General features: G+C 57.5%; 1 protein-coding gene across 4 annotated transcripts in view; it reads left to right on the forward strand.

The window, feature by feature from the left end:
- PACSIN2 (protein kinase C and casein kinase substrate in neurons 2) overlaps positions 1 to 24,502 on the forward strand; it is a 136,130-nt gene that overhangs the window by 105,758 nt on the left and 5,870 nt on the right. For 2 of the 4 annotated variants that reach the window (XM_058741114.1, XM_058741115.1), the window contains exons 3-8: positions 9,355 to 9,511; positions 11,565 to 11,800; positions 13,258 to 13,413; positions 17,733 to 17,908; positions 19,450 to 19,570; positions 22,289 to 22,410. In XM_058741114.1, the coding sequence (XP_058597097.1) occupies positions 9,355 to 9,511; positions 11,565 to 11,800; positions 13,258 to 13,413; positions 17,733 to 17,908; positions 19,450 to 19,570; positions 22,289 to 22,410 (968 nt within the window). Of the gene's footprint in view, positions 1 to 1,581; positions 1,694 to 9,354; positions 9,512 to 11,564; positions 11,801 to 13,257; positions 13,414 to 17,732; positions 17,909 to 19,449; positions 19,571 to 22,288; positions 22,411 to 24,502 lie in introns of those variants that run through there. The other 2 variants (XM_058741113.1, XM_058741112.1) reach the window with 2 other exon arrangements.

Genomic DNA, 24,502 nt, shown 5'->3' on the forward strand with positions numbered 1-24,502 from the left:
ACAGACACCCTTTCCTTCAGGCAACTCCGATGACCCAGGGCATTCCTTCCAGAACTTGTCACCGTCTGTAATTGTGTTATTTATCTGACCACAAACCCCAGGAAGGTAGGGACCACAGAAGTTTGTATCCCTCGTCCCTCCCACAGTTCTTGGCGCAGTTAGGTGTTGATGACACATGGGTGTGTGGCAAGAGGGTGGCACCAGGCTGTCAGAAATTGAGTTATGAGGGCTTCAGGGGCAGCCGGCCAGCTGGTAGCGTTGACAGACCCTTCCATTAGAAATCCTCTAATTGAGAAGGACCCTTGGAGGTCATCTGATCCTATGCCCCCATGGACAACCTGCGGAAATGGCCCGGTCTTGTCCAGCGATGCCTGAGCCGGGCTAAGAGTGCACCCGACCGGGAAGAAACCCGGCCCGTACCGTAAACCCACCCTAGCCCAGTGTGATTAGTCCTTACAAAAGCAGTTCTGCTTCTGCATTACAGCTGAAGGAAAGAAACGTGGGGAGAGAGACCCACACAAGGCCATTTATTTCGGGGCAGGCCCAGGTCTTTGCCTGTCCCTCCTGAGAGGCGGCCACGTCAGAGAGGGCTAGGGGCTGGGGGCTGGGGGACTCAAACCAGGTAACAGAAGCTCATTCAGCCAATCTCCCCACCGTCTGCAGGCCTGTAGTTAAGGAATCCCAACAGGGTCATTTTTCATCCTTGTCTTTCAGAATGTCCCGGAGCCTCTCCGTGTACTTTATCACCTTTGGAGAAAACATTTGACTCTGATTCCGTGGACTTGCCGGGAGGGAGGGACAACACCAAGGGCTTTTCCTTCTGTCCGGTCCGCTCCGCACGGCTGGTTCGCCCTTGAACCTGCCTTTCCAGGATGTGCAAGGAGCAGTTGTGGTGCCTGGGCCTTCAGTGTCCCAGGTTAAAGGGCATAATAAGCCTTCTGGGCGTGAAATCGAGGTCATCTTCGGCAAGCGGTCTTAGTAGTTTACAGATTTGGGGTTCCTGATGAGCCTCAGTGGCACACAGTGGAATCAGGAACAGGGCCCGTACGTTACTTCTCTGTCTTGAACTCTGTCTGTGGCCTTCCCTGGGACCCATAAGGCTGGTTGGAAACACACACATCACTTGACATTGACTCGTTAAGTCTTGGCTTTACTCTCTCTCTCTTCTCAGCCCGAGGAAGGTTCTGGAAGGCGGGCTCTTCCTTTTTCTGGCTGCACGATCGTGGGTGACTCTGCCTCTTTAGACCCCAGTTTCCTTTTCTATAAAATGGAAACACTAATGGTATCCACTGCTGAGGATTGTCACAGGAGGGGACACATGTAGAGCTGTTTTACACTGCCTGGCACAGCGTTGACATGCTCTTTTATGATGCTGCTGCTGCCGAGAAGCACTCATTGTGATGCCCGTGGCCAGCGGCTTGCAGTCCAGCTGGGGCAGGGAGGCGGCGAACACGCACGATCGTGACCCATGTGGGTCGAGCTGTGGCCGCAGGCCATGGGGACAGTGTTTGGAAGGGCTCTCGTGGCCCCCACGTGGACCAGCAAGCAGGAGCCTGTGGTGGGGAATTGGCCCCACCTGTCTGCGAGTGCAGGCGCTACAGGTGCTCCCCCTTGGTGGTCCTGCAGGGACAGCTGGTCTCAGGGAAGCCTCCCCGGGGAAGACAAGCTGCGCCTCATTAGACCGCTGGGACTGGTAGGTGGGATGCGACCCAACACCCACATCCTTCACCATCTCTCTCCCTGCCTTTGACACTAGCCCCTTCCCTTCTCTAGTGTCGTGGCTTGTGTCAGCCCGGGTTCTCGTAAACTTGATAGCCTTGCTTTGTGTGCGGCTGTTTTTAATTCACACCGAGGCTGTCATGCTGCCCACCGTTGCCGTTCTGTTCCCTTCTGTTCGTGAGGTCCGTGCAGGTCGCAAGGTCTGTACCCCAGTCCTGCACTTTTCCCGCCGCTGGCCTCCGCCTTGGTGTGCCACAGCTCCCCCCGCCCCCCATTCACCCATGCATTCCCCAGGGTGAAGACTCCTGTGTGCCCACAGCCCAAGAGAACATTTCTGTGGGGATGACTCAGGAACAAAATTGCCAGGTCCTCACAGGGCATGTGTCTGCTTAATGACTTAATTACTGCCTGGTTGTTCTCAGGCCTGCCTCAGGCTACCTTCCCCCAGTGTATACAGTAAGGGTCCCGTATGCCGTATGCCCCCCTGCCCCACGCTTGTCAGTTCCCACTCTCTGGGGTTTGCCAGTCTGTCAGGTGAAGAGCCTTCAGATCGTGGGCATTTCCCCAATCACACGAGTGTGAGCACCTCGCTGCCGTCAGCCCCTTGGACTTTGCTTCTCTCTGAAGTTGCCTGTTCATACTTTTTGCCTGACTTCCCTCGGGGCCTTTTTCATGTTGGTATATAGGACTTACTGGGATATTCCAGTTTAGCGTGTTGTCAATTTAGACATAGCAGATTGGGAAACAGTGTTTGTGGTCTGTTAACTTTGTCCGTGGTGTTGGCTTCTGAACAGAAATCCTTAATTTTTGATGCAAAAAAGATGTATTCATAGACATACACACGCATGCATGTAAGCGCACAGCTTTGACTTTTGAAATTTTAAGGATCTTGCCCAGCCCAAAGTCACCTGTATTTTCTTGTAGTCACTTTCTGGTCCTAGCTTACATTCTTGCCGAGTGCCAGCTGTGTGGCAGACCCCGTGGAAGGCAGTGGGGGAAGAGTGGTGCATGGGGAGGTCCACACCCTTTTAGGGCACAGTGTGAGACGCACGGTATTTGGGGGTTGGCGTCCTGTGCGCTGCAGGTCTGGCCTGCACAGCTCGGGACGGCAGGAAGTAAAGCTGTCTGGGGGCATGGACACAGGAACTGGCTGGGGAGGGCAGGGTGTTTTGGGGCACAGGCTGCCACTCCCTCACTCTGTTGTGCATCGAGTCGGCAGTGAGGCAGCCACAACCTCACTGGGGCTCCTGGGGGGCCCCAAGTCCGTTGGGAGCGTTGGTAGTGTTGAGATGAGCCACGGGCAGGAGGAAGCCAAGGCAGCTCAGGGTAGGAGAGTGTGGGCTTTGGGGCGGTCCTGCCTGGCTCCGTTCTCACTTGGGCCATTGGTTTCACTCTGGGACTTAGGCTGTAACAGGTAATCTGTCTGTGATGGGTCTGGTGGTCAACAGCCAAAGAGGAGGGTACAAAGAATAAAATGGAAGGTGTACTTGAGATGACCAGTGCGTGGTACCTTGTATAGGTGATGGTAGCTGAGCCTGTACTGGGGCCCAGCCCTGGCACTGGGAGGCTGACAGGTGGGGGGGCTCCGAGGAGCTGCGGGTTTGCCTTCGCTCGCCCTGTCACCCGCCTGGGAGCCTGGAGGGTCTCACTGGGCTGCTTCCAAATCCTCCAGCTTTCCTGTTGCCTTTGGCCACCGTGCTCCACAGAAGGGGATTGGTCCGGATAAGTTGGCTCTAAAGTCAGAGAAGCAGGCGTTGTGCAGCGTCCTTGTGAAAGGCAGTTCCAGACTGTTTCCACCCAGAGGATAAACGAGGAGCTGGTGCGACCTGTCTAAACAGTCCCTCCCGGCGCCCCTGTAATTATAAACCTGCTGGGGTTTGGACAGAGCCCACTGTCTCTGTTCTGATTCCCGATTACCCAGATGTTTCTGCACAGGGATCACTGCACCTCCAGCCCCAGACTCGCCTTAGCTGACTATAAACCCAAAGGTGTGTCTGACGCTGGATTCTCAGCCCCTGGGGTGGAGGAAAACCCGAGGAACGACTGGAGTCAGACTTACAGAAAGGGAGAGGTGGGCTGACTGCTAGGGGCTCCCTCCAGGCCTCAGGGTAGGGGGTTGTGGGTGGAGAGAGGATGGAGTGATTCTGGTTCCTTGGAGGACAGCGAGCTTGGTGGGGGGGAGGAGTGTGGCCCCCTAGGAGGAGTGGGGGCAGGAGAGTGGCTTCTGGAGGACTCTAGAAAGGTGGTGGTTCTGCTCTTTCCAAGCCCAACCTGCATGAATTACAGTCCCCCCTGCCCCTGGCCAGGTGCCTGGCCACTGGGATCCTGCCCCCACCTGCCACCTGGAGGACAGAGCGGTCCCTTGTCCTGCCTTTCCGCTCTCTGTCCCCACTGCTGAGGCCCCAGCCTGAGGAGGTTACGCTCGCACCCTCCTCTGGAAGCTTCGCACTCCTGAAACCGCCCCCCCCCCCGCCCTCGAGCCCCCTGCCCAGCCCCTGAGCGTGGCACCTTCCAGGATGAACGCCTGACCCTCGAGATTTCTCACCATCTGATTCCCCCACCCCCAGCTGCACCCAACCCCCCATCGAAATGGCCAGTCGTTCCCTTGCGTTCTGTGTTCCATGTTCCATGCCTCGTGGCCAGCACCCCTGGGTCTCCTTGCTGGCGGAGCTTGTCGCCCATACTGTTCTCTCTCTCCAGATGTGTCCCTCTCCTCCTCTCCTTGCCTTTAACCTGGCCAGCGTCCTACTGGTCCTTGAAAATTTGGTTTGGATGTTGCCTCCAGTAGACCTTCCCCACCTCTCGCCCCTCCCCTTGGCTGGGCAGCCCCTGAGGAAGGGGGGTGTCCCAGCCCTGCACCCAGGGACATGTGTGGTGAGTGTCTGCCTTTAGTATTTTGGTATCTGAGGGGGTGAGCCTGAATTTAGAGGAACTTAGGAACATAGGTGGCCTCAGACCCTACTGGGCTTTCTGTGAATAAATCAACTGATAATAAGGTTTGGAAGAAATCTTGTTTAGTTTTTAAATTTCTACATAAAGTTATCTGCCATTTGGCTATCTCAAAACAAACCAGTGTTTTGTTTTGTTTTGTTTTTTATTTTTTTTTTTAACATTTATTTATTTTTGAGACAGAGAGAGACAAAGCATGAACGGGGGAGGGTCAGAGAGATGGAGACACAGAATCTGAAGCAGGCTCCAGGCTCTGAGCTGTCAGCACAGAGCCCGACGTGGGGCTTGAACTCACAGACTGCGAGATCATGACCTGAGCCGAAGTGGGCCGCTTAACTGACTGAGCCACACAGGCACCCCATAAACCAGTGTTTTGAAAAGCAAGAGAGAGGGGCACCTGGGTGGCTCAGTTGGTTAAGCGACCGACTTCAGCTCAAGTCACGATCTCACGGTTCGTGAGTTCGAGCCCCATATCGGGCTCTGTGCTGACAGCTCGGAGCCTAGAGCCTGCTTCAGATTCTGTGTCTCCCTCTCTCTGCCCCTCCCCTGCTTGTGCTCTGTCTCTGTCTCTCAAAAATGAATAAAAACATTAAAAAAAAAAACTATAAAAAAAAGAAGAAAGCAAGAGAGAAACTTTTAAACTACAAAACTTGTAAAGCAAAAATAGCTAACCGTGTATGTCCTCACTTTATCATACGATCGCTGTGTCACATATTTGCAAATTAACTTTTCTTGCACTTCAAAAACCAGTCAGCATTATACCTCGATTTTTTTAATGTATTGAAACAAAGAGAGCACACTCTATCAAAGAAGGCTTATGGGCGGCAGACAGGAGCGAGAAAAGGCTGTCAGCATTAGACGTTAGGAAAGTGCAAATTCAAATCACAGTGAGACAACTGCCACGTACAAACAAAATGGTAAAATATTCCAAAAATGAACCCGACGCGGCGCAAGTGCCAGGGAGAGCACAGAGCAGTCACAACCCTCATACCCTGCAGCTGGGAGGCGAAGTGTGCAGCCACTTGGGTCACGGTTTGGCGATTTCTCACAAAGTTGGATGTGTGCTTATCGTATAACATTCCCACTCTTAAGTGTTTGACCCGCCCAGGAATCTTTATAGCTTCTTTATTTGTAATTGCCCCAAACTGAAAACAACCCCAGTGTCCTTCAACAGGACGAAAAGGCAAGCAAGTACATGGCAGTGTCTCCACACGATAGAACAGCTCTTGGTAGTAAAAAGGAATAAACTACTGACCTAGACAATAACATGGAACCGGCTCAAAGGCCAGGCCACATGCCAGGTGGTTCCATTTATCCCGGACGTCTTGGTAAAGGGTGTTGGGGAGGAAGAATTTCCTGTGCCCTTCAAGGTCCTTCTGGCTGGACTAAGAATCAAATTGACATGAGGCAGATTAACAGAAGAAGAAAAAATTTAGTTTGTACACTTGGGGAATCCACACAGACGTGGCATATTCCGAACACAGGCAAAGCGAGGTATGTCTGTCATCCTGAACTAAGGAGAAGGGGTAGGGGTCTGGGGCTTCAAAGGGAAGGAATGTAATTCACAGGTAAATGAAAAAGAGTCAATGTTTGGTGGACAAATGTTTGCCGAGCCGCCAGGAAACAATGGGACAGAGAGAACTTTGATCAGACAGGCCTTCCTGGGCCCTTCTCTGTCCACCACGCCTAGCTCACAGAATAACGTTATCTGTGGCATACGATGGCTTTCTTCCTGGAGCAGGTCCTCAATCCAGATCCTTTTTAGGCAGTGGGGGGTCGGGGGTGGGGGAGGTAAAGAGCTTTTCCTGAATCTGTTGGGGTTTGATTGCTTTTTAACTCAAAATAATCTTCATGCCACAGTGGCCTGGCTTGGGGCGGCCTGACCTTTGCCCCCACAAGGGACGCCAATCAGATCAGTGGCTGCCGGGGCTGTGTGGGGCAGAGGCTGTCTGCAGGAGGGCACGGGGGACAAGGCAGGGAGATGGAAGTTTCTGTACCTTGATACGGTATACACGGCTTACATGCATCTGAACTCGTCTAACTGTATCCCTGTGAAGGGTGAATTTTATTGTACGTAGATTGTATTTCAGTCCAGAGAAACAGCTGTCAGCACCCTGACCGCCAGGACCTTGCTCAGGGGAGCGGGAAGGCCACATCGCTCTGTCACTGGGCAGTCTGTGCAGATGTTGATAGTACTTCCTGGTGAACGTCCCTGGGTGTGGACTAAAGGGATAGGCGTCTCGAGCACATATGTAGCCTTTTAATGGAGGAAAGCCCAGTAGGGCAGACGTTCCTAGAGCATCTCAGTGCCTGTTGTCATGACCACTCCCTTCTCCCCTTGGCCTCAGCAGTGGTCACAGCGGCCAACATTTAAACCCAAAACACATGATTCTGGAAACGTCCTGCCTGCATTGCTTGCTGCAGCTGGGAATGCGATTTCAGATTTCAAGAGTTGTCCTTAAGTATGAACAGCGGCTGAGGTACTGCTCAGGACCTGGCTTGGACCAGCGTGTGCCTTCTTAACAGATACCTTCTTCTGTTCCCTAAAATTTTTTTACGAGGCTTTTGAAAAGCAGAGAGGTGGGTAGGTTTCTGGAGAGCCAACACGCTGTGATCTTGATTACCAGTTTGGATATTGTTGGTGACAGGTGAAAGCCAGCTCCGCATCATGGTCTCACGTCGCCTGTCGAGCCTGAATCGAGCTGCGATGATCTTAGCCCTTGTGGCCGCCAGCTCAGCGACACAGAGTTGTGTTTTGTTGGCTATTTATTTATTTATTTTTCCATCCTGCTGTAGATTTCAAAATGACAGCAGGGCCCTATTTTAAAGGGAAGTGAGCACTCGGTGTCACTTCCAGCTGGTTGTGAAACGCTTGCTTTTTGCCTCACTAATGACAGGGCCTGCTGAGGATACAGTCGAAAGCTGCCCGTCTTGGTCAGGAGCAACCACCTGGCCGTGCGCTCCCGGAGCTGTGCGTGCACTTCGGCGTCTGGTGGAGAAGGCTGCCCGGGCCGCCTGGCCTCCGGGGCTCCTTGCTGGTCCCCATGGGAGCGGGGTCCTCTCTGGCCTCAGCGACAGCCCTTCCTGAGGGGCCAGAGCTCCTCCCCTGTTGCCCATGCCCTTCCGGGGGCCCCCGTGTCCTGTCCCTCTTCAAGGACTTCACCACTGCCCCCCTCCCCTCGGTTAGTTCAGCTCAGGGCAGGAGAAACTCTAGCGTGAACTCTTCGTAAACCGGAGTTCGACAGGCTGTGCCGTTGTCGGTCTCCGCAGCCTGCCCGGGAGAGCGAGGACTGTCCCCTTTTGTGTAGGAGTGGGACCTAGTCCTCTGTTCTGCAGGAGCTTCCAGACTGAGTCTCAACAGGGCTGAAATAGGAGAGGGATCAGCCAGCAGACAGACCTTCAGAAATGGTAAAGTTGGTCAAAGTTGGTGAAGATTTTGGAAGCGAGTGGGAAGGAAGGGTTGGAATGGCATGATTGTTTCTCTGCCACATTTCCTCCAGCGCCCCAGTGTCCGCGCTGCCCTTCTAGGTGGTCTGGTGAACGCTTCGATCCTCACTCCAGTGCAGCCACTAATGTTTTCTTAATTCTTCTTTTACATTCGATAATTTATTTTAAAAATTTTTAATGTTTATTTTTGAGAGAGAGAGAGTAGGGGAGGGGCAGAGAGACAGAGACAGAGACAGAATCCGAAGCAGGCTCCAGGCCCCGAGCTGTCAGCACAGAGACGGACGCGGGGCTCGAACTCACGAACTGCGAGATCACGACCTGAGCCGAAGTCAGATGCTTCACTGACTGAGCCATCCAGGCGCCCCTATATTTGATAATTTAAACGAGCTAGTCTCTCTTTTCATATGTGAGACGATGTAGTCCAAACTCACCTTAACACTGGTCAAAGCAGAGGGGAGCCTGAGCTTTGCCATGGAGACGGTCCTACCCGGAGCCGTTTGAGATGTTGCCTTCAGCTGCTGCCCCCGATCTTAGTGACCTGGGTCATCCCCTAAGCCCCGGTTTTCTCATCTTCCTACTTGCCGTGGCAGGGCAGTATTTGCAGGTGCAAAACACCTGCTGTGTTGCCTGGCACATAGTAGGTGCTCAGAAAGTGGGAGAGTGTTGAGTGCTCTAATCGGGAAGTGATAATAATCCAGCACGGGATGATGTTAAAGTGGGAGGTGCCTGAAACCTGTTTATACCAGTGATTTTCCAAAGGCCTTTAGCCAGTTCTGTAATATTAACTATAGAATCATTTAAATCCAAGCCACTAAATTATTATTATTATTATTATTATTGTTATTATTATTATTATCATCTCTCTAGTCAGACATCACTTGCTCCAGGAGCTGTCCCTCACCCCTTGGTCCACATGAGATGCCCTTCTGGGCACCTTCAGCTCGCCATTCCCTCCACCACAGCCCTGCCTGTGCTGGTCTGTCCCCCTCCCTGGCCCGTGGTGTCAGAGCGTGGACGCTGGCCACGTGGTTTTTGAGCTCTGAATTTTTTTTTTTTTTTTTAACGTTCCTGCCAGTAATAAAAATGGGGAGCTTGTCATCTAACAACGCAGGGTGCCTTTTGAGTGGAAGAGTGGATGAGCCCGGCTGGCACGGAGGCTACGCGTGCAGCCGTGGGGGTCAGGCCTGCCCCAGTCCCAGGAGGGGGGCCCCGGCCTCACCGTGTGGTTCTGTCTCCTAGGTTGGGAACTACAAGCGGACGGTGAAGCGGATCGACGATGGCCACCGCCTGTGCAGCGACCTCATGAACTGCCTGCACGAACGGGCGCGCATCGAGAAGGCGTACGCGCAGCAGCTCACCGAGTGGGCGCGGCGCTGGAGGCAGCTCGTGGAGAAGGGTAGGGAGGCCGCCGCCCCGGGGGGCAGCGGGGCGCCGTCACCCAGCAGCACGGGCGGGGTGAGCTCTCTTCCCCTTTCTTTGCGGCACGGGGCTCCTCTCTGCAGACGGCACCCGAGCCCCCCCCTCTGCGGAGCCCCGGTCATCCGCAGGACATGCTACGCTTGCCAGCCTAACCCGGGACGGCGCCTTCGGGACCCAGACTCGAGTCAGCGCTCTCATGGCAGAGAGCTGGCTGCTTTGCACGGCAGGTCCGACACAGAGGGTTGTTTATTCGTAAGCTTGGCTGTGTAGCAGATCAGGAAAGACTAGATGGTGACATCGCCAGGCTTTCTAATTTGGAATTTTAGCAGGAACAACTAGAGGTGTCGTATGGTGCGCGTTCTGCCCCCGCTCCCTCCCTAGCAAAACGCTCAGAAGATTCTGGAGTTTGGTAACCGACCGCTGCCGTAGATATGGATTGTGCTCAGGACGCACCTCCCGGCAGTAGAGGGGGGCTTGATGGCTTCCAGGGTTTCCTGCGACAGAAGCCGGTTGGTGGGGCTTTCTCAGGGTGTGCCGTGGGGCAGGCCCTTTCCCGTGGCAGCCCACCTCAGAGGATGGGGAAGTCAGGCCGCTGGCCTCGGGGTCTGGCGGGGGGGGGGGGGGGGGGGGGCCCAGGCAGCTTCGGCCCGGTCTAGACCAGCTGCCCGTGTCTCCCCTGCTGCTGAAACTGGTCGTCGGTCAGGTGGGGGTGGTTAGCACAGTGCCTTGGTACAAGCAGGTGCCAGGGAGTGAGGTGGTCACGCACGGGTGACGAGGAGCCGTAACTTGTTACTTTATTTCCACCTCTTGGGGTCCAGCTGCCAGCACCGTCCCTTGTGTTGATTCAAAACTTGAGGCTCACAGAGCACCGTTGCCCCCCTCACCGTGTGGATCCCACCACCGCGTGGCAGACCGAGGCAGGACAGGGAGCAGCTTGTTCTGTAGACACAGGGAGTCGAGGTTCAGAAGGGTTCACACCCCCCACGGCTATCCACCCCTCCGGTGCCTCTCTGTGTCAGTACGCAGCTCAAACAGCAATTGTCCCCCTCAGATTCCGTCACAGCTTCTTCCTCCCTCACCTGAGGCCAGCACCCCACACCCTCAACAGAGTGACAGGCCGATTACGAGCTTCCTTCCTGAGCGCAGCGTGCGAGGGGACCACTGCCTAGAGATTTCCATCTGGCCAGAGCAGCTTCCTGCCTCCAACTCTCCTTCCTCTCCCCAAGACAGGGCTTCCATTCTGCTGAGGAGACAGTCCTCTGTTTGACGAGCAGCTCTCAAGTTCCTGCTCTGAGCCAGACTCCTCCTGGGAGTGAATGAGAGAGGTGCTGGAGAGCCCCCCCCCCCCCCCCCCCCCCCGCGGGGAAGGGAGAGGCCTCAAGAAGGGGGAGAGGTCAGCTCACTTCAGAGGCACCTCCTTCTCCAGCCAGCCATAAGCATATTAAAACTTTCAAGATGCTAGGGCGCCTGGGTGGCTCAGTTGGTTAAGTGTCTGACTCCTGATTTCAGCTCAGGTCACGATCTCCTCGTTCATGAATTCGAGCCCCATGTCAGCCTCTATGCTGACAGTGCTGAGCCTGCTTGGGATGTTCTCTCTCTTTCTCTTTGCCTCTCTCCCCCCCCCCCCCCCACCCTAATAAATGAATAAACATTTTAAAAATATTAATTAGGAAAAAGAAAAACTTCCAAGATGCAGAAATTCGAGTTTTTAAAGAGCTTAGTGACTCTAAAAAAAGGAAATGTGGGTAATCCCCTGATTTCCCTAACAAAAGAATGGCTGAGTACATCCAGCTTCGCTTCCTTATTCTTTCTTCATCCCAGGCTGAAAAAGGAACAGCCACTGAGAGAAAAAGATCTGAAAGAACCCAAAGGAAACCTCTCGGCCCAGCAGCCAGGCTGCTGGGCCTAGAATGGCTGCTGGGCCTAGAATCCGGTCCTCACAGCAGAGACAGGTTAACAGAGCAAATCCCCAGGGCAGGGCCCCTCTGGGAGCCGCGGGCGAGTAACCAGCAGCTTCTCTCCTGTGCCAGGGCCCCAGTACGGGACGGTGGAGAAGGCCTGGACGGCGGTCATGGCCGAGGCGGAGAGAGTGAGCGAGCTGCACCTGGAGGTGAAGGCCTCGCTGATGAACGAGGACTTCGAGAAGATCAAGAACTGGCAGAAGGAAGCCTTTCACAAGCAGATGATGGGAGGCTTCAAGGAGACCAAAGAGGCGGAGGACGGCTTTCGGAAGGCGCAGAAGCCCTGGGCCAAGAAGCTAAAAGAGGTGCATGCCTCCTGCAGGCAGCTCCCTGCCCGGCCCCGGCGCCCCTGCTTCCTGGCCGCTCCCCCGACTGAGTGCTTTGGGCAGCGGTAGAGACGGGCCAGCCCTCGGAGGCCCGTGGTGGCTAAGATTTACTCCAGTTCAAGACACCGCAGTCCCTTTGGGCTAGTAGAAAGGATTAATTTGAAATGTTTCTTTTGTATGTGTTTTTCTCTGAAATTTGCAAATGATACTGATACTGGTTTTTCCAAACGTAGCAACCGAAGCCACTGAGCCTTGCCCAGCCTTGGCTCGAGGGAGGCTCTCAGACACGCACCTCTGCCCTCACCACCCGCAGCTCGCCAGCCCCACTCCTTGGGTGGCCGTGCTGCTTCCTTCCTTGCCCGTCCCCTGGCTTTTCTCAGGAGCCATACTGCCTTCCTCCTCCCCAGAACCGCCCAGAACAGACCTCTGTCTTGGGGTTGTAACGACAGGCTCTCCTTTTCTCTGTTGTCTCGGCCTTCGCCACTCTCCTTTCTTCTTGTCCGCGGCCTCGTTTGTAATGATTATCCCCCTCATGAGGCCACGGTTACAAAACTCTTTCCTCTCTAGAATGAACTCTGTGACTTTGGCTTAAGCAGGGAAACATCTGTGAAGTAAAGATACACGCATCCAGGGGCGCCTGGGTGGCTCAGTCGGTTGAGCGCCCAACTTCGGCTCAGGTCATGATCTCGCAGTTCGTGAGTTCGAGCCCCGCGTCGGGCTCTGTGCTGACAGCTCGGAGCCTGGAGCCCAGTTCGGATTCTGTGTCTCCCTCTCTCTGCCCATTCCCCAGTTGCACTCTGTCTCTCTCTCAAAAATAAACATTTAAAAAATTTTTAAAAATATGAAAACTTTAAGAAAACTTAAAAAAAAACTATACAGACATCTGCACATGTATGCATGCGTGTATATATGTGAGAGGGCCGTGGAACACGTGTCCTGTGACTCTGCCTCCCAACACCAGCCCCTCACGTTAGCCCTGGAACTTTGTATTCGCTGTTCCAGCTGGCTGGCGTGCTCTTCCCGCAGACAGCCTCACCTCCTTCCCATTCCTGCTCCGTGGCGTCTCTCTCGGCCGGCTCTCCCCAGCCTCCGTATGCAGCTCGGCACGGCGTCGCCTCCCCGCTCTTCTCCCTCCTTGGCACTCATTACCCTCTGACTCTGTTCTTCAGCCGTCTCTTGTAGTCGCCTCTCTGGCTGGACGGAGAGCTCCGTGACAGCCCGGGGCCTTGGGTGCCGCACCCCCGGTGCCCAGGAGGGCGCCCGGCCCCAGGCAGGCACCGCGCCAGCGTCTGCTGGATGCCCTGTCGCGATCGTTTGGCGCGCGGAGCTCTGCACCTGCTCCTCCCTCTCGTCTGGGTGGCGCGAGCAGAGTCTGGAGCCTCTAGTCGGGACTCTGTGCTCCCGACGTGGCGCTCAGGAGCTCCCTCTCCCCGCAGGTGGAGGCAGCAAAGAAGGCCTACCACGCGGCGTGCAAAGAGGAGAAGTTGGCCACGTCACGAGAAACCAACAGCAAAGCAGACCCATCCCTCAACCCCGAGCAGCTTAAGAAGTTGCAAGACAAAGTAGAAAAATGCAAGCAAGATGTTCTTAAGGTAAACTGGGCACAGCTCTTCCACGCTGAACGCGCGTGCCTCAGCTGGCCACCCGTCTGGCCCACGGCCTTTGTCGCCGCTGGAGCGGATGCGGGGGGAGGTGCCACGGCAGCGGAACCTAGTGCTGCCCTCGAGAGAGTTCCGCAGTGAGCCCCTTCCCGCGCCCCCCCCCCCCCCCCCCCCCCGTGCCCTGCTCAGGACCGGGGCGGAAGCGAGTGCTGGACACGCAGGGGAACGGGCCATTCCTCCGCTTGGGGAAGGGCGGCGGGGCTGCTGCCAGCCAGGCAGGAACAGCTTGTGCGGGACGTGGAGGCGTGAACGTCAGCGGCAGGGAGCTGACGTCTGAGCTGGGACAGGGGGTTATGATGTCCAAATTGCCAGTGGTCTTGCAAGGCAGGTGGTGAGCTTCTGACGCTGCTAACAGGGAGCCACTGAAAGAAGGTTCCAGAACCCGGGGAGGGCACAGGTGTGGAGGAGGACCACAGCTTACAGGGATTGCTCTGGTGGTGAGGGGCGGGAGTCCCATGGCAGGACAGGAGTGCCTGGAAGGCCCAGGGCACTGTGGCCATAGGCGGGGTCGAGGGAGCAGGGCCCAGCGGTGAAGGCCCCGGAGAGGTGCAGGCGCACAGGCAGTGTGGCATCCTGGGTGCCCTCTGTGCAGTGCCGTGGCTCAGAGAGCGGATGGGAGGGCGTGTGACCGTGAGGGCGCCCGCGGAGGCCAGAGTGATCCTGCCCGGACGGCCCGGGGCACGCAGTGCCAATGCTGGACAGGTTCACGTCATTTGAAAGTTCCCGGGAAGTGAGAGCTGACGTGAGCGAGGCCCCGGGCCACTGCCTCTGCTGTGCGGTGAGGGTGCAGGGGCCGGGGCCGTCAGGGGCTGCTCTGCGGCAGGGCTGAGCGAGGAGACGCCAGCCTGCGTCTGGGGAGAGAGACGCAGGGAAGTGGAGAGGCCCTGCGGCCGGGACAGGACGTGAGGCCGAGGGGAAGCAGGAGCCCTGAGCTGCTCCGTGGACACCCTCCACCGTGTCCGGCTTGGGTGAGCGCCACTGAGCCCGGGGACTTAGATGGTGGCATCTCTGTGTATGACTGAGGAAACTGCGTTGGGAGAGGCTCAGTGTTGTGCCAGCTGGTGGTGTGAGCGGGGGACGGCCCGTACCCTCTCTCTTCGCTCCTCGCTGCTCTGTCGTCAGCGTAGCGAGGGGGCGGGGTCGTGCAGAATGTCGTCTGTGGAAGAGCCCATCCCTCAGAGCGAGCACCGGAGCCTCTTGGGGAGCAAGCCCCCACTCCCCGCTCCTGGTTCTGGGCCTGGGGCACGGTCAGGAATGTGGGGTTTTAGAGCAGCCGCTGCCTCCGCTGTGGGATCGGGTCAGGAGCCTGGGGCTGCGCGCTGAACAGGGAGGGCACCTGGGCTCCGGGAACGCGAGGCCCGGCGGGGTGCTGAGGGCCGCTTCTGCTAGGTGCCCAGGATGGTGCCCAGAGGAGAGATGCGCCGTCTCTGTGCCGGGGTGTGGGTGTGAGGGAGATGTAGACACATAACCTTTCCTGTTTTATTTCCAGCCACTCCGAACAGAGTTCACTAAATCGATGCTTTGGCAGAACAGACCCAGGGTCCAAGGTCGGATGTAAGGCGCCTGTCAGGATGACTGGGCCGCTTTGTAGAGATTTCCCTCCTGGCTCTGCGGTCTGGTCGGTGACCTTGAAGCACGATGGTCCTCGTAGGCCGAGAGCCAGCCCAGAGAGGAGGGCACCCCCACCCCCACCTCCCCTTCCTGAAGCGGTTTCCAAAAACCAACACTGACTGGCTGCACACGCCCTTCTGTATTTCTTACCGGTCAGGCAGTGACTGCACCTCGCAGTATCCATCAGAAAGAACTCCTCACGTTCAGTGCTAAAGGCCACCGTCCACAGGAGAGCGAAGGCTGCTTCTCGTTTTGCTCCACGGATGTTTACTGGGAACTTTCTAAGTGCTCAGTGCTGGGGATTCCCCAGGGGTGGTGATCGCGCTCTCTATCTGGCCTTTGCTGGGGCAGGACTGTTTGTGAACACGGGCCACGTGCCCGGGGAGCGTCTTGTCGCCACCGGGTGCCCCGGGGTGCCCAGGGAGGCTGCTGTGTTGAAGTATCCCAGAGAAGTGGTTGCTCTGTGTCGCCCTGATGGTACCGCTGGGCGCCGGCTGTTTAGAGCTGCAGGTCTTCGGGCCTCCGAGCTAGTGATCCCACACAGGGCCTCACACATGCAGGCGGCCGATGAGGAGGAGGAGGCATAATCAGGGCAGTTGGTGGCTCTCTGTTCCTGCTGGGAATGCCCAGACTGGAAGGGATGACCTTTCTCTGGGGTCACAGAGGACCCAAGCCCAGCCAGGAGGCTCAGAAGCAGGACAAGGAACGGTAGATACGGGAGGGGGCAGGGGGTTGTTCCAGGGAGTGGACGGGGCCTGTTGGGGAAGTCTTTGAGAAGAGAGATCCCTGGGGCATAAAGGGGAGTTTTCCAGGGCATGAGTCGCAGAAGCGTGCCTGGGAGGGAAGCAGTATAGACAGTGAGTAGACTTGGGGTCTCGAGCGGGGGCAGAGAAGCTGCCCCCGAGGTTGCGGGGGACCCACAGCCGGGGTCCCAAGGCATGGCCTTGATCCTCAAGGCGAGGCGGCCTGTAACGGCTCAGGGAGGCTCAGCCCTTTCTTGGAAGCCCACACTGTCATCAGGACCAGAAAAGCCAAGTTCCTGCGTGGCCAGCCCACCCGTCCGTGGTCTCCATAGTGGAAAGGTTTACAGTAAATATGGCCCCAGCTGGAAAGGCTTATCGGAAATATCGCCCCAGCTCTGCTGTCCCTCCATTTGCCCCAGGATACTACCGTGGTCCTGTCATACTTCCTTTCTGGTAAAATCCCTTCTCAGGACGGTCTCTGAAGGAACAGCTGTGTAGGGGAGTGTAGTGGGCTGGAGGACAAGGGGCCCAGAACTTTTTTGGATTCCTGCTTTGTGCAACTTGGTGCCCATCTTGTGTTACCTCATTTAAATACCAGAATGTCGAAGTAGAAGTGCAGGCCCTGGGGTTTTGGTTCTGGACCCGCCACGACGAAGGGAGTGTCACAGTAAAGCAAGTCAAATGACTTTCTTGGTTTCTCAGTGCATATGAAAGATACGTCTATGCTATGGTGTAATTTACACAGTGTGCGATGGCATTACGTCTAAAAACGACGTACATACCTTAATTAAATATTTTATTGCTGAAAAGTTGTAACCATCAACTGAGGTTTTACGGAGTCATCATTAGTCACGGATCACCATGACGAAAGTCATAATAATGGTAATGATAGCGGAAAAGTTTGAAGTATTACAAGAGTCACCCAAATGTGACGAGAGACCCGAAGTGAGCGAATGCTTCTGGGGAAGTGGCACCGATAGACTTGGTCCACGCAGGGTGGCCACAAACCTTCAGTTTGTGAAAAAATGCAATACCCGTGGAACACGATAAGACAAGGTTTGCCTGTACCTCATGTTCTGCGAAGGAAAGTGGGGCTGTCAGAAAATGGGGTGCCAGGACCCGCCCCCAGGTCTGTCTGGCACTCAACCCCGTGATCTTGCCTCTGACATAACTTCTGAGTCACTGCTGTCGTGGGCAAGGTCCGAGGTGCATGGGTGACCTGGCAGCCCTTCCCCGGGGAGAGAGGACACGGGTAGATGACGTGGATGGGAGTCAGCGTGGCAGCGGTTGGTGCTCGAGACCACGCACCCTGGGCTCCAGAGTGAACACCCCTTCCCCAGCATCTACCTGTCTGGGCTGGTTCCAGCTGAGAGGCCCGGTAGATGCCAAGAGTGTGGTTTGCAGTTCAGGAGTGGGGCAGCTTGGACTTGAACTTGAATTTGAAAGTGGAGTCTGTGACACTCCAGAGCTTGTGCTCTTTGTGCTTTGGAATCTGTAGAGGCCTGGGCGATGAGCCTGGGGGGCCTGGCCACGTGGGGGTGGGAAGGGCGTCTTGCCCAGTGTTCTCCCCGCCCAGCTCGGGTGGGTGTCCCCTTTGGGAGCAGGGGTGGAGCGGGAGTCCCGTGGGCTGGGACCTGAGGGGCGTTGAGGAAGTCGATCCTTGGACTCTGGGTCCCAGCTCCTCACCCTGCTTACTCCCTAGGAAGTCCCTCAAAGCGTCTGCCCGAATATTGTCACCTGCCGGGTCTAGATGCCGATGACGCCAGAAGTGGCGGAAAGGGGCGAAGGCGGGTGAGGAACAGGGTGGCACAGAGCCCGGCTGGCTCTCTCTGTGCCAGAGGGAGCCGGGGTGAGCGGAGATGAACCTTCGTCCCGTGGTGCCGGCTTTTCTTGTAGACCAAAGAGAAGTATGAGAAGTCGCTGAAGGAGCTCGACCAGGGCACCCCCCAGTACCTGGAGAACATGGAGCAGGTGTTTGAGCAGTGCCAGCGGTTTGAGGAAAAGCGCCTGCGCTTCTTCCGGGAAGTCCTGCTGGAAGTTCAGAAGCACCTAGACTTGTCGAACGTGGCCAGGTGAGTTCCCGTTCAGAGAGGGAGCACGTCCCCATGTGGTCCGTGGAAAGTGGCTTTTGCGTCCAGCTCAGTAACTGCTCTCCAGACCAGGCCTGGGGGTGGCCGTGTCTGTCCCAAGACCTCCTCCCTGCTGAGTTCTCCTGTCCGGGGAGGGTCTTGTGCCACGGGCTCGGCCTGTGTGGTGTACTCCCCTCCCCTCCCCCTGCCCGTGGCAGCTGATGGCCCACGGCTGGCCTGAGCCGGGGGGCCTCGGGCCATGCGCCGCCAGCTCCGCGGACGCGCTCTGGGCCCGGGTAGGAAGGGAGGGCCGCGGCTTGGACCGACCACAGCGGCGTATCTGAAATCAAGCCAGGAGCATTTCCCCGTGCTTCCCGGGCTGGGGTGCCCCACCCTCAGGACCGCCTTGCCTCGAAGCCCTTCGCGAGGCCCTTCCATCCAGAGCCGCTGGCTGCCTGCTCAGCCCTTGACTTCTCAGTGGCCCTTGGACGGCACGGGCCCTCAGAGACTCCGCTCTGAACCATGACGTGGACGCCGCGGTGTTTCTTCCACACTCGCCTCGTCCCTGGTCCCGTGATGCCTCCTTTGGGACAGAGGTCTGGGCTAACTATGGACGTGGACTTTAGCCATCCATATAGCAGAGCCGTTCAGAAAGGACTCACAAGTTAAGGCTCGTCGTTTGCAGGAAATTACATTCTCTTTGTCTCCTGTGTGACACGATAGAAACAGTCCTCGCGGAGCTACTCTCCCGGCATTCATTGTTCCTTAGGAGAGTCCGTACAGTGGGAGGCACTGTTTCCCATCTCACTGGCGAGAAAACAGAGGCCGGCTGTGGAGCGTGACTTGCCAGGAGCTGCACCGCTGGCTGGGGACGGGGGGCGGGGGCTCGCCTCCCTGGGGAGTAGATGGCGAGTGGCCCCCTGGGGCTGTCGTGACAGAATACCAAAAACCCGTGGCTTGGGACAGCAGAAACTTACTCTCTCACGGTTGGGAGGTGGGACGTCTGAAGGGAAGGTGTCGCGGGGCCGTGCTCCCTCTGAGGCTCTAGGGCAGAGGGTGCTCCCAGCGGGCAGTGAGTCTGCCGCCAAGCCCCGGCCCGTTTGGTTTAAAAGCCAGTTTGTGGGAAGGGTCCCCCGGGTGGCTCGGTTGAGCATCTGACTTCGGCTCAGGTCACAATCCCACGGTTCGTGAGTTCGAGCCCCGCATGGGGCTCCGTGCTGTCAGTGCAGAGCCCACTCCGGATCCCCTGTGCCCCCCTCTCTCTCTGCCCCTCCCCGCCAAAAAATAAAAAATAACAACGACAAAAAGCCAATTTGTGGGAAGCCAAAGCTGTGGCTCGCGCACCGTGATCGTTGTTTGTCTCCTGTGCACGCGGAGGCCAGGGGACCATCCCGCCGACCCAGGCAGCACCTCCTGGTCCGTGCTATGAAGCTGATTCTAGTGTGGCTGGAGACCATGTGCCTGCTGTGCCCCGGCTCTTGGCTGGGATGAACGGTAGCCTTCCCTGCCTCTCAAGACGGTCCTGTCTCCTCTTTCTGGTTTAGCTACAAGAACATTTACCGCGACCTGGAACAGAGCATCAAAGCCGCTGACGCAGTGGAGGACCTGAGGTGGTTCAGAGCCAACCACGGGCCAGGCATGTCCATGAACTGGCCACAGTTTGAGGTAAGAGGAGGCTGTGCCCGTGACCCCGCTGGTCCGGCAGGGTCCTGGGCCCGTGAGGTTGAGACATGTGCTGACTTTCTCATTCAACTCTGTGCTGGCCTTTGCCCTGTTTGTGGGGCAGCCTTTAAGCATGGCTGTTCTAGAAACCAGCTTCATGTTCAGAGTCCCCAGGGCACTACTGAAGGGCCTTCTGAATCTCAGTAAAGACCCTTCTCATTAAGAATTCGGACGGTCACTTGGTGACCACTGGCATTCTCTTCTTGGTGGTGAGTGCCAGGACCCACAGGTCACGCGGGGGCCCCAGTTCCCCGCCCCACCCTGCCAGACGGCTGAGAAGGGGGCAGCCACCGTGCAGCTGGGCTTGGCAGGCCTCCGGTCCGGGACGGGGTGGAGAGTGGGCTCTTCTTCCCCCTCACACGAGGCACTTTGCCTTGTTTCAGACGGGAAATTCAACCAATTTTGGTTCAGGGTTAACTTTCCTCTTTTCCTGATTTCCTGGGTCCGAGCCTTCCAGTATCTTTACATGTAAAACGGGAGGCCTTGAGGCCCTCGGGTCTCTTCCAGACACAGGACTCGGTCGCCAGGCCCCATCGGGCCCCACGTGAGTCCTACCACCCTCCTTCTCTGAGGGAAGGGATTCTCCGCACCTTGTGATGAAGCAGGGGCCGGGAAAGGCTTTGCGGGCCCGCGGGTGCTGCCTTCTGGGAAGGACGCCTTGTGCGAGGGCCGAGGGGCCTCCCCTGCCTCCAGAGCCGCCAGGGTACAGGCTACACTCACGTCTGGCCTCACCACTTACCAGCTGTGGGACGCTGAGCGAGCGATTTGTTCCCACGTATCAAATGGGGAGGACCACGGGCGCCCATCTCCTCGGGCAGCTGGGGGTCGTGACCTGGTCCGTGCTGGCCGTTGTGTCAGGCCTCATACGTGTGCCTCCATCTTCTGGAGCTTCTGAAGAAAGCTGGGCGGGCCCCCTGCACTGTCTGCAGGAGCTCCCCCAGCAGGACGCCGAGAGCAGACTGGGCCCCTTCCTCCGAGGCACCTGCACAAAGCAGAGCCCCAGGGCCCTCCAGGGTGGAAGCGGACCTACAGGAGAAGGCACATAGCCTCCCTGCCCTCCCTCCCCCCCCAGTGGCGGTGGATGGCGAGTTGACCTGTGTCCTGTGGACAGAGCCGGGATTTCCCCCTGCAGGGGGCGTGTGCTGCTCTTGGGAGCTGGCTCAGGAGGTCACCCCCCGCCAGTCCCTTAGGGAACGGAATGGTCGGGGAAGGAAGACTTGACAGGCCGTCCCACTGGGGTGGGTGTCCTGGCCAGAGCACACTGTGGCCCTTCTGTCTGTGGGTCCTGCAGGCCGGGAAGCAGCACCCCCATGTGGCATATGCTTAATGGTCCTTCCAGGGTCATGAAATTACAGGGTCTAATGAAATTATTTGTTTTTATTTTCCATGCCGCAGGATGAAGTAAGTTTCTGTTGTTTGGCTAATGTATTGAATTCCAAACCTTGTGCCGTGTGTGTCCAGCCCGCGTGGGCTGCGTGTGGGCTCCACAGCCTGGTGCCGGCAGAGGAGCTGAGGCAGCATTTCTGCCCGTGCTGGTCATTGTCCTCGTGAACGGCCGGCCCTCCTTCCCCAGCCGGCCTGGTGTCGATTACGTGGGCCCTGGGGAGCCCACCCAGTCGGGACGGGTCTCTCTGAGTCAGCCGATTTTGGTTGGGAAGATAATTATCAACAAATAGGTGACCAGGATCTGGAGTCAGGCCCAAGTCTGCCACCAACGCTGTGTGGCCAAGGTCACGTTTTCTGTCTGGGCCTCAGCTTCCTCGTCTGACAAGTTGGCAGGTTAGACTTGGTGTTTCTAAGATGCCTTCTAATCTGGAGGCCCTACAGGTACATGTGGGCCACGCTGTGGCCTCGATCACACCAAGGGTGAGTTCAGTGGAGGTGGTTTGGTAACGGGTGGGGTTACCTGCCTTTCTGCAAGATCGTGTTAGGGACACGTGTTAGGGACGGCCCTTCTTCCTTTTCCCCGCTTCCAGCGTCCCTCAGTGCAGTTGATAAAAGCTGTTTACGTGCTGGCAAACTAGGGAACCTTTGGGGAGTCGACTCTTTGCTCGGTTAGCCCCGCAGCACGTGCTGCCAGTGAGGGAGCCGCTCCCGGAGACCTGTGAGGTCGAGCTGGCTTATCTGCCCCTTTGGTGATGTGACATCCAGGCCCTGTGCGTTTGCACCCCGTGGTGCGGTCCCCACATTGCAGGCTTGCTCAGAGTCCTGTAGCCAGCCCTCCTGTTCCCCTGGGAGCCAGAAACACTTTAGGGAATAAATAGGAAGGATCTTTGCTGAAAGAGCTAATTTGGAAGGCTCAAGGAAACTGGCGAGGCCTCTGGCGACCCCTGGTGGCTTAAGGTGGCCGGAGACTTAGTGCCACGTGGGCAGGGGCCGGATGGGGAGGCTCCCTGGACACCTGCGTGCTGGCTGGCCAAACTCTCCTCCCGAGACCAGGCCACCGCAGGCCCAAGTCCCCACCTTTAGCAGTGAGGAGGGGGAGTAGGAAGGTGCCAGGAACCTGAGGTCGGCTGCAAAACAAGGCAAAATCGAGGCAGCGAGGCTACGTGTCACTAGCCAGGCAGGGCGGGCCACTGGCTGGCTGGCCGGTGTGTTAGACTGACGTGGCCTCAAACTCATGAACTTCCCTGTCTCTCTCCCTCGGTGCCTGCTGCCCAGGAGTGGTCCGCAGACCTGAATCGAACTCTCAGCCGGAGAGAGAAGAAGAAGGCTACTGACGGCGTCACCCTGACGGGCATCAACCAGACAGGCGATCAGGCTCTGCAGAGCAAGCCCAGCAGGTGGGCACTGGGGCAGCCTCCGTCCCCTGGGATAGGTCCCCTGGGTCCTCTGCGTGGGCCGGACACTCCCCAGTGAAGCCTTGCAGGGAGCCCCACACACACGTCTTTCCAAATGCTTCCAGGGCATCCGAGCTCTGCTGGGTAGTGGCCCAAGGGCAGCCCTGGGAAGGATCATCAGCTCACCTGGTGCCAGAGCTGTGGAAGGACCCAGAGAAGGGAGCCTTTGCCACACACATGGCTTCTGGCCCCAAGTGAGGGCGGGAGCTGATGTCAGGGGCTGGTCGTTGTGGATCTCCACTGGCACATGGGCAGGTGGAGGTCGCTGTCGTGGCCCCCTCTGGTGGGACCAGGCATCCTGGCCAGGTTGCTTTCCTGTGCCGTGTGCAGGGGCCTGATTTGGGAGTGGGGGCAGCACAGGACAGCATTGTCATGTGTCCCACCCACCCCCTTTTTTTTTTTTTTGAGAGCGAGAGAGACAGAATGTGAGTGGGGGAGGGGCAGAGAGAGAGGGAGACAAATAACCTGAAGCAGACTCCAGGCTCCAAGCTGTCAGCACAGAGCCTGACGTGGGGCTTGAACCCACAGAACGCGAGCATGACCCAAGATGATGTCGGACGTTTAACCGACTGAGCCACCCAGGCCCCCACATGTCACCTCTTTGGTGAGAGCGTTGGTTATTTTATTTCCCACGTCACTGTTTGCTGAAACCTAGTTTGGATAGAAGAGGTGATGCTGAGGTCATTGGAACCTCTGGGAAAGCGTGTGCTGGACGAGGCCTGTCCCCGGGCCTCCGCGTCCCGGCGGGCGGGTGTTGCTCTCCTCTGCGGAGCTGCCCCTCCCAGAGGCCACTCCTGGCGCACAGGCTCCGCACCCAGAGGCTTCCCTGCCACAACGGTAATGATAGACCTCACGGTTGTGCCTCCTGGGAGGGTCCGTGAAGGTTCCGGAGCCCTTTCTGCATCCCCGGGCACTGAAGCTCCTACCCGGGCTTCCTGGGCAGACGTGATGGGTTAACCATTCAGATGGCTGTGCCTCCATCTGGACAGGTAAACTTGGTGAAGTGGCCAGAGCAGTACGAGCTGTCCCAGGGATCAGGCCAGCACCTGTGTGACTGGCTCAGGGGTGTGGAGGGTGAGACACCACCCCAGGGGTCGGGGAGGAGGGCGTGGGAGAGTCTAGGCAGCCGGGGCCGCCCAGCACCAGCCCCCTACAGAAAGAGAAAGGTGCCAGGGAGGGAGGAGGGCCTGCTGGCCTCAGGCATACAGCCCAGGCTTGGGTCCGGTGGGTCCGGTGCCCCTCGCCAGGCCACTGAGGCGCAGTGGCTGGCCACCTGGGGTCACTGGTGGCATTTGTGCCCTGCCCCCCCCCCCCCCCCAACTCTGTCTGGGCCATCCATCCAGCGCCGTGGGTGCCGACCGCACACAGTCCCCCACTTGGCGGCAGGAGGCGGTGCTGGCCCCACAGGCCCCACCCTGCCGCTTAATTCCACAGTCAGGTGCCAGGGCTCTTAGGGGCCTGTCGCGTTTCTTGGCCATCCTGTTCTGCGCCTTGTGCCCACAGTCACTGCGTCCTGGCTGTTGGCCACCGGGCCGGGCTTGGGTCAGATTTCTCTCCAGTCTGTCCCCTCTGGGCCTGGCACCCAGTAGGTGGCTGATACAGTTGTGCAGATGGATGTTCTCTCTGTGGAGCACAAAAGGGCTCCTTCTTTCTTCTTGGAAAGGGCTTGGAAAGGGCTTCAGTAGGCTTTGGTGCCAATTTTGGAAGCTCTAACCCAAGAAGTGGGGAGGAGGCCACCGGACCCTTTGTAGTCAGGAGGAGGAGAGTGCTGTGCTGTGGGGTCTGGCGAGGGCCAGGGGCCTCCCTCCTGCTCTCCGCAGCAGGGCTCTGAGCCTCCCAGGCTGTCTGCTCCCCAGGCTGAGCCCCTCAGGCTGGCCCGCCAGCTCACAGCATCGGGAACGGGGGCCAGGTTGGGGGGCTGTGGGGAGAAGCCGAAAGCCCAGACATGACTTGGGCTCTAGCGGCAGCCTGTCCCGACCCCAGGCCTCCTGTTCAGGATAGCCAGTGTCCAGAGGCAAGGAGGGGAAATGGCAGT

Source organism: Neofelis nebulosa, chromosome 8 (genome assembly GCF_028018385.1).
Source record: "Neofelis nebulosa isolate mNeoNeb1 chromosome 8, mNeoNeb1.pri, whole genome shotgun sequence".
NCBI lineage: Eukaryota > Metazoa > Chordata > Mammalia > Carnivora > Felidae > Neofelis > Neofelis nebulosa.